This window comes from Cryptotermes secundus, unplaced genomic scaffold (genome assembly GCF_002891405.2).
Source record: "Cryptotermes secundus unplaced genomic scaffold, Csec_1.0 scaffold1979, whole genome shotgun sequence".
Classification (NCBI taxonomy): Eukaryota; Metazoa; Arthropoda; class Insecta; order Blattodea; family Kalotermitidae; genus Cryptotermes; species Cryptotermes secundus.
In genome coordinates, this window is record NW_019732005.1 from 201,978 (window position 1) to 211,902 (window position 9,925).

At 38.5% G+C, this 9,925-nt stretch overlaps 1 protein-coding gene and 1 long non-coding RNA gene across 2 annotated transcripts in view; both read left to right on the top strand.

Annotated features, from left to right (window-relative positions):
• LOC117282560 overlaps positions 1–3,066 on the top strand; it is a 60,412-nt gene extending 57,346 nt beyond the window's left edge. The window contains exon 3 of the long non-coding RNA XR_004513354.1: positions 2,980–3,066. This is a non-coding gene — a long non-coding RNA (uncharacterized LOC117282560). The remainder of the gene's footprint in view (positions 1–2,979) is intronic.
• Positions 3,067–3,572: 506 nt separating this feature from the next.
• The window catches only part of LOC111867539 (translation initiation factor eIF-2B subunit epsilon), a 28,109-nt gene continuing 21,756 nt past the window's right edge, over positions 3,573–9,925 (top strand). The window contains exons 1-3 of the mRNA XM_023857516.2: positions 3,573–3,855; positions 5,835–5,959; positions 8,699–8,884. Of these exons, the coding sequence (XP_023713284.1) occupies positions 3,724–3,855; positions 5,835–5,959; positions 8,699–8,884 (443 nt within the window). The 5' untranslated portion in view covers positions 3,573–3,723. The remainder of the gene's footprint in view (positions 3,856–5,834; positions 5,960–8,698; positions 8,885–9,925) is intronic.

The window sequence follows — 9,925 nt, forward strand, 5'->3', positions numbered from 1 at the left end:
CTGGCGAAGGAAGTTATAATGATTCAGTGAATAAACGGAAAACATATTTCGATGATTCGTCGGAACACTATGAATGCCGCCAATTTACACCATACGGCTCATTTTACAGCAAATATACACTCATTTCATATATCATTCATATGAATAATTACTGAGAAGAAACTCGTGAATTATCAATGACAACTTTCGTTGTGTAACTGGTTTTATGGTTGCATAACACGCGTAGCTTGATTACTTCATGATCATGATAATCTCTTGTAGTCACGTGATAGAAGTTGTGTTATGATAGAAGGAAAACATCATGGATCAGCTGGCTACACCGTAGCCATATGCGGAATAAGAATGACAGAATGCTAGTGAGTTATTGATCACTTGGTGAGAAGATTTCTCTTTCAACGAAATTTGATCATGGAATAGCAGCAATTTCTGAACACGAATTTCAAAACAGTTGCTAAATATTCTTCCATTTACTTGTACCAAATGTGGCCCCTCGATATTTAGTACTCTTATTTTGTATTCAAGATATCCCGGTTTCCCTTACTGCCGCTAGTATGTTCTTGCTTCCACTTAGTCTCTCCATTTATATGCTGGGATAGCATCATGAAATACGTTATGACCGCTTTGTTTACACGGCTTCGTAATTTACGTACATGGAGAGTACAATTTAGCAGTGGCGTTCCCGCGAAGAAAGGGGGCTATAGAATTGACGCCTGGAAATAGTCCATATTATTTCCTGATACACGACCACATTTAAATGTTATTCACGCCGTTATATCCAGGCGAGGCAAATACGCCAGAATATGAACAGTTTTATATTTTGGATTCTGCTGAAACAACGACAGAACAGTTTGAAAGTCAATGGCTGAAGTAGTGCTACGTTTGGACGAGATTCTGCGACGAGATAATCCATATAAAGGTGTCTCCACCTTATCGTGGTGAGGGGGTTTGAGTATGCCAAGGACCCTGAGAGCTATACCAGCGGTAGCGTAGCTACTGGCAGGGCCTCCCTTGCTGGACAGGTCAAAGGGTAGGCATCAGACGAAGAGAGACACCAAAAACCAAAAACTGATGCCGGAAGCAGCGTCATCAGCAGCGACTTGAAGCACAGAGCAAATGATGCTCGAGATGGTTCAAGTTCGTATAGCAACAGGCGTGACCAGAGTGGTTTGAACGGCTGTTGTACTGCGATGTGGAAAGCAAATGGAAAAACTACCACATTATCACTTTTCCTGGATAGTCTCTTTCCAAAAACAGAAGATCGCATTAAGTGGAGGAACTGTTTTGGAAGAGACTGTGGACCTGTCGTCTGACAGATTACTGACTAAAGAATGAAAATTAAATACAATTTATAAATGAAGGAAAAATGCGTTCAGATTTTATTAATAACCCTTAAGATCTGATAAAACGGTATAGGATACGCAGAGTATAGCTAGTTAAAAATGAATAAAGACCCAATAAATTAATTTTTTATTCATTTTTCGAATTGATTTCCACAAGATTAACATATATATATATATATTAATAAGATACAATTCTTGTACTCGTATGTTTTACTATCACCTTTATTATTTTCTGAATTCAAGAATTTTCTGCACAAGATCTGTGAAAACATGCTGACAGTTTTCCCTTTAGAATTCCACCATATGTTGTGGAAATCGGTAACATGGCGCCCTTGTTTAAGTAGGACAAAATTCTCTACCTATGCATGGAGGGAGGGTATTGCCTTAATTTCAGAATTTGATAAAAATTATTCATAAATGATTGTTAAGCGATATTAAAGGATGGGGGAAATGTACGTGTATAACCACAATTATCATCTTAACAACTAGCACATTTTTCGTTGTATTAGATACAGTAACCATACATGCAGTCCTTTACAGTGTTCTTCAGGTACTACAGATCTCTCTTTTATTTCCTGAACACAAAGTCATGGAACATAAAGCATGATCTGTGAATTATTTAAAAAAATTGGGCAGGCGGTGCTGATTTGGGTTTCAATAATGCACTTCATGGGAGTGCAAGGAAATTTCAGAGGGGTCTGCCCACTTCTGTTTGTTCTTCCTGCTAATAGTCCCTTAGGTATTCTGCAAATATTGATCGCTAACCAGACCTAATCCTTTCCTCCCACGTTCCTTCTCAGATAAATTCCAACAGGTACAGCAAGGAATATTACTTATAAATAGAGAAATAAGTTCAGATTTCTTGAATTTTTCCTTTAATTTACACGTTAAATATTTTCTGTTTAATAGAAGTATTCTTACATTTGTTACAACTATATAGGCCTACCATGGAAATTAAGGAATGTTCCAATAAAGGCATTGTTCGTTACCACAGGATGGTTTTTAATAGGTTTGACTTTATTGTGAAAATTAAAATTGAAATACTGCATGACATATTTCCTAAAATTTCAGGCAGGGGTGCAAGTACTATGCCATCGTGCTTGTGTGCTTGTGCTCCAATTTTAAGTGGCCCCCTTGTACATTCAGCAAGCACAAATTTAATTGTAAATATTATTCTTTTTGTCAACATATTATTCTAAATCCAATAATAGGAAAACAAACAATAACAAAAAAGTAAAAAATGATCATAAAAATGTGCCTTAAAGTTTGTCCAAAACCTTTTGTTCATTAGACATTTGTCACTTCACATTCCTCACCTTATGCTCAGAGCTTTATGTTGGAACAAGCTATTAATATCAATAAAGAAGCATGCTTTGACTTGTTTAGGATTGGCTTTGGGTGTAATGAACAGCGTGAGGCACGTAAAGTCGCATACTGTGTGTGTGTGTGTGTGTATGTATGTGAGGGGGGAGGGCAACGGCGTGTTGCACTCTAGAAACGCCTTTGTGGTTGTGTTTTCCAGTATGCATGTATTATACACAGTGAAATATAAATGAGATTGTAATGGTTGTTGTGTTGAGAGTGGGGGAAAAAACTAAGAATATATATGCATGTATTTATTTACCTTGCCTGTTTGTAGGACGTCTGCAGTGTGGAACACAGACAAACGACACGTGGGGGGTTACCAGCCTACCAGCCCATTCGCAAGATCCACACTACACCCAAACTGGAGGGGTGAGTGCATTCTCTTCAACGTGTGTGTTGATCTTCGTTCACCCCTAACATAATACCAGTATACAAAATGATGCGACGTTAAAGAAGATTAAAGACCTGTTTCTCCGCTAGTGGGTATGCTGCCGCTGACATAATCTATAAGGTTTACAATGCTTGCAAAAATTGTCACGAAAGCGTACAAAGTGATTTGTGTGTTACAATTGGCGGGCTGAAACGAATCGATTTGCTAGTATCGCCAAAGATAACGTATGGGTTTGTATCAGAGAATCAATTACTCTACTATAGATAATGAGGCAACTACTTTTTTCGTAAGTAATGCATTGTAAAGTATATTACGTTAACTATCGAGGAATTCAGAGTGTCTCCTAAAGAATTCAATATACTGGTAATTAAGAAATTAAAAACTAAAATTAGGATGAATCTTCGCACAGAATGGTGGACAAATTCTGTTACAATCGATTATTCAATAGTACGATAGATCGTTTGGCATGTTTCCATCAGAGAAAACTGGTGAAGAGGTTATGTGAATGTTGGAACGTGTTTTTTCGTATGGCCTTTCGACTTAGTATAATGGTTTGTTAGTTCCATTTCGTAAGCTGCACTATCTGATGTGCGCTGCAGTACGAATTACAATAATTATCTGCACAAAATGTCGCGAAAAGGCCCGAAAGGGGGGAAAGGGCCAACAGAAGCATTGAAAAAGGAAGACCTAGTACAAGCAGTTGTGATTGCTGACAGCTTCAAAGGAGGATTTCACCCCATTACATATTCTGTACCAACAGTATGTTTCCTTTATAATTGTTTTGTCATTCTGCCGTTCTGTAATTTTAGAAAAATATAGCTTGCAGTGTTGTTTGCAACATAACCTAATTTTGACAGGAAACTAGTTCAATTTGAATGTGAATACCAAAACAGAACAAATTTGTTTGATTGCTATGTATATCCTTGTCTTGTAGGTTAAAGTATAAAATAGGTTATGAGCGCGTTAGTATAATGTATTAGGGTTATGGCTGAAGTTTTTTTCTTCATTCTCTGTAAGCAGATGCCACAGTATCCCTTAAAATCGACCATAAATGCTATTCAGTGCCTTCCCTATTCATTAGTCATGATAATTGCATCGTGTGTGCATTGTATAATCCATAGTTGAAGCAGCGTGCTTAAATGCATAAGAATTGGTGCATCATCAAACATAGTGTTGTTTCTCCACTGTGTCACTGGACATAGGAAACAGCAAGACTGCCACAACCATACACATTCTACCACACCTATGCCAGATCAAGAAACAGTTTCTGTTAATATTATAGGGTGGATAATAAGTTAGACAATTCATTTCATATTTGTGTTCTTTAATGACATGGTCATACTTACATATGGTGTATTAGGTGGTGAGGATTAAACCCCTTGCTCCAAACCTATGTCTCTTTTATGTTCTGGTTGGTTGTCTACAACCTTTGCCCTGTTTGATTTTGAGGTTTCTGAATTATTATCTCTGTCATGGGAAAAGATAAAATTTTTTCATGAGACTTGTGTTTTTACTTACATTACAAACTCAATATTGACAATGGATAATATGTAGAATTTATGCCTACTCTTCTTGTATCTAATCCCCTACCACACTGATGTGAAACAAGGTGAAGTATTGCTGAACAATAACATGTTTTGTATCTAATATGACAACACAATTTATTACTGCAAAAAGGTGATGGTTATTGGTATTAGTAAGGTAAAATAAGATAAAAGGTAAAGCTATCCCTGTAACAGGCCATGAAGGCCCATAGGGTTGTGAGATGTCAAGGCTCCAACATTTTCTCTAGACAGTCAGCTCACAGATGGCGGTAAGGTTGTGAGCCTTATGCGCCGACCTCCCTTCGCCCCCCAGGAAGATTCCTCATACTCATTTCTGTTAGAGGCTGAGTTGCCCCCTGGGCCATAGTGCAGCTGGAAGGATTAGGTAAGTTGAAAAAATCCACCTCATCAGGAGTCAAACCCGTGACCTTCTGGCTTGTAGCAGTGTGCCTCAACCATGCTATCACTTGCCCATATTGTTATCAGTAGAAGCCTAAATTAATATTCTTTGTTTAAAGTGTGTATATATTGTGACATATTTGCGCTATGCTGGACGGCCCTTCCCCCTCCAGTGGTGATGTAACACCTTCGGAGCGTTGCCGCTGCTACGTTAACAGGCCAGTCAACACCCCGCCCCCTCCTGTGGTGATGTTACCAAGGGATGCCATGGTTGCTACAGAGCAGTAAACAACTCTCGACAGTGTTGTTAGGCAACCTGTAAACACAGCGTCAGGCAACAACGGTACCTATCACGTAACTGTTTTCTGCGTTGTCCGTGCTGAGGCTAAATATAGAGCAGCGAACACTATTCAGGAGTTTAGTTTCAATGTAGCGATCGCTGAATTCTGTGATTATTTAGTATTGAGCCAGTTACTAGTGAGTGAGTTACTAGAGAGAGAGTAACCAGTCAATTGCTTTCTATCTTTCACTGGAGTATTTGCAATACTGCCAATGGCAGTAATGTTGAGATTGTAAATTGTATAATTGTAAGAGCAAGTGGAATAAATTCACTATATCAAATAAGGCGTGAAGTTATTTGTCGTGTGACATATACCCAACACGTGACAATATCATATCACCATCCCTCTGCCATTTTCTTCTGACCGTTCAGTTTCAGTCTTTCAGACAACTTACAAATGACCTGAGTTGACTGTTATATAAAACCAGATTGTCGTAATATGTCAAATTTTTCAGGCCTTGATACCTGTAGTAAATACACCACTGCTTGATTATACACTTCAATGTCTGGCATTGTCTTCAGTTCAGGAAGTGGTTCTTTTCTGCAGCTCACATGCAGATCTCATCAAAGAGCATATCAAGTGAGTATAGTGTAGAGACTGATACTCCATTTTTGTGGATAAGAGCATACATTTCATGCAGTAATGGAAGGCGCAATAAGGGATAGTAAGAACTGTTACTGACTGTTCAGCTTGGTTTGGGAAGGAACGTCATAACTTCTCTGNTAGTGCCTCAACCATACTACCTTGTACCCATATTGGTATCAGTAGAATCAGTAGAAGCCTAAATTAATATTCTTTGTTTAACGTGTGTATATATCATATCACCATCCCTCTGCCATTTTCTTCTGACAGTTCAGTTTCAGTCTTTCAGACAACTTACAAATGACCTGAGTTGACTGTTATATAAAACCAGATTGTTGTAATATGTCAAATTTTTCAGGCCTTGATACCTGTAGTAAATACACCACTGCTTGATTATACACTTCAATGTCTGGCATTGTCTTCAGTTCAGGAAGTGGTTCTTTTCTGCAGCTCACATGCAGATCTCATCAAAGAGCATATCAAGTGAGTATAGTGTAGAGACTGATACTCCATTTTTGTGGATAAGAGCATACATTTCATGCAGTAATGGAAGGCGCAATAAGGGATAGTAAGAACTGTTACTGACTGTTCAGCTTGGTTTGGGAAGGAACGTCATAACTTCTCTGCAAGTGTTTAGTATATGTATGGAAGCTCTGATAAAGGGTTCTCACCTCTGTGAATGGTTAAATTTGTAAACTTAATTTTGGGAACAGGTTTACATAGAATTTTTAGTGGTAGGAAAGAATTGATACAAAAATAGAAATTTTACAGAATTTTAAATCTTTCATGTTTTTAGTATCCATATATACAAATGTGAAGAGTTGGTGGCTCCACCTAATCGTGGTGAGGGGGTTTGAGTATGCCAAGGACCCTGAGAGCTATACCAGCGGTAGCGTAGCTACTGGCAGGGCCTCCCTTGCTGGACAGGTCAAAGGGTAGGCATCAGACGAAGAGAGACANAAGTATAGTATAGAGACTGATACTCCATTTTCGTGGATAAGAGCATACATTTCATGCAGTAATGGAAGGTGCAATAAGGGATAGTAAGAACTGTTACTGACTGTTCAGCTTGGTTTGGGAAGGAACGTCATAACTTCTCTGCAAGTGTTTAGTATATCTATGGAAGCTCTGATAAAGGGTTCTCACCTCTGTGAATGGTTAAATTTGTAAACTTAATTTTGGGAACAGGTTTACATAGAATTTTTAGTGGTAGGAAAGAATTGATACAAAAATAGAAATTTTACAGAATTTTAAATCTTTCATGTTTTTAGTATCCATATATACAAATGTGAAGAGTTGGTGGCTCCACCTAATCGTGGTGAGGGGGTTTGAGTATGCCAAGGACCCTGAGAGCTATACCAGCGGTAGCGTAGCTACTGGCAGGGCCTCCCTTGCTGGACAGGTCAAAGGGTAGGCATCAGACGAAGAGAGACACCAAAAACTGATGCCGGAAGCAGCGTCATCAGCAGCGACTTGAAGCACAGAGTAAATAATGCTCGAGATGGTTCAAGTTCGTATAGCAACAGGCGTGACCAGAGTGGTTTGAACGGCTGTTGTACTGCGATGTGGAAAGCAAATGGAAAAACTACCACATTATCACTTTTCCTGGATAGTCTCTTTCCAAAACCAGAGATACCATGTATGCGAGATATTTCATTTGAAGGAGAAAGCTCTAGATCGCATCAAGTGGAGGAACTGTTTTGGAAGAGACTGTGGACCTGTCGTCTTGACAGATTACTGATGAATGAATGAATGAATATACAAATGTATGGCAAAGTTCTCTTCAAGTCCAAGTCGTTAGTTGTCATTCACAGAAATAACATGATGCAATATATCCTATAAAGGATATTTTGATATAAAAATTGTAAATATTTTGGAAATAGTTATAGATGAGATCTTCAAAACATTGTTAGTTTGTGGTGGATACAAGAACACAGATTTGCTAGACCAATGTTGTGATAGTGGGTCATGGTCAAGAAGGACTAACTGATATCAGCAAAAAGGAATTTTATGAAGAGGACTGCAGGATACACTTTTGGCCTATAAAAGAAATAAAACATTACAAAAGAGCTGGAATTTCAAAGGTAACATGATGTATAGAACAATATAAAGCATATTGGATAGATCAGATTGTCAGGCTGAGCACTGACAGGGTTCTAAAAGATCTGGAAATATGAAACAAACAAACTCCGTGGTTTTAGTTCGCAAGCCAACTATACCAACCAAGCCACCGCTGAATGTTGGCAGAAAAAGATGGTTAGGAAGTCCTTGAAATTATATAAGGATTTTGTTCTATAGTACCTGTAAAAGGTCTTAGTAAGCCTGTTACTGGAAAGAATGATGATGACAACAGTGATAAATTTCATTACGATAACTGCTCGTATTATGCTCTGTTTGATAAAATTATGCAAATACTCCTCTGTTTAAAAAGAATTAATAGGTGTTTCATGTGTGACATTTTCAAGCATTATAAGTGTCTTTTTTTCTGTAACAGTATTTAATTTGAAATACTTTGAAAGTGATTATGAGTGTCTCTTCCATTTTTTATCTGCAAGGGGTTGCATTATTTTGAATGAAACTGGAAGTTGAGCAATATACATGAAAACAGTTCATGCTTTTAAGAAACTGTTTTGAAGATAAAATAAGTTTGAGACAGTTATTCTAGAATTATCTGTGGTGATACATATGCAGTTCTTAAGTTTCATTTAATCTTATGCATTATATCACATTTTGTAGGCAGAGCAAGTGGAATGAGCTCACCTCTTCCATGGTAGTAACAGTGATAGTGTCTGAGACCTGTCGCTCACTTGGTGACGCTATGCGGGACTTGGATGCAAAGGCACTTATAAGGAGTGACTTCATTCTTGTGTCTGGTGACATGGTTGGAAACTTAAACTTACTGCCCATTCTGGATTACCACAGGTTCGAAACTGAAATAGAAGAATAAGTCGTGTTATATCAAGTTGTTTACTTACTTATGGAGCTGAGCCCTTCTTGAGGAGCTGCCAAATCTGCAGCTACTCAAGAATTTCCCACCATTTTATGGAACCCGAAGGTTCATTACCATGTTCACAAGAGCCCCCCACTCGTCCCTGTTCTGAGCCAGATCAATCCAATCTCTAAGATCAATTTTAATATTGTTCACCAATCTATGCCTTGGTCTTCCCAGTGGTCTCTTTCCTTCTGGCTTTCGTACCTATATCTATGAATATGCATTCCTCTTCTCCCCAATTCGTGCTACATGCCATTCCCATCTCATCCTCCTTGGCTTAATCATTCTAATTATACTTGGAGAAGAGTATAAGTTATGAAGCTCCTCATTATGCAGTTTTCTCAAACCTCCTGTCACTTCATCCCTATTTGGTCCAAATATTTGCCTGAATACCGTTCTCAAACACCCTCAGTCTATGTTCCTCCCTTAATGTCAGAGACCAAGTTTCACACACACAGAACCACAGGCAAAGTTATAGTCTTGTATATTCTAATTTTTATGTTTTTGGACAGCAAACGAGAAGATAAATTGTTCTGGACTGAATGGTTATCAAGTTCTGTAGAGCATTAAATAATTTTCCTACTTATGTTATTCAATTGGAAGCCTCTCAAAATATGTGTAAAGTAAAGTAAGCTATCCCCATACCAGGCCGTGAAGGCCCATAGGGTTGTGAAACATTGAGGGTCCCACATTTTCTAGACAATGGGCTCAAAGATGGCGGTAAAGTTGTCAGCCTTACGCGCCGGCCGCACTTTACTAGCCAGGAAAATTATTTGAATTAATTCCTGGTACTCATTTCTGTTAGAGGCTGCGTAAATCCCTGGGCCTAGTGAGGCTGGAAGGATTAGGTCAACTGAAGAAAATCCAGTGACCTCATCGGGACTTGAACCCGCGACCTTCCGGCTTGTAGTGTAGCCTCTCAACCACCACGCTACCGCATGCCCCTCAAAATATGTGTAGTTATATTATAT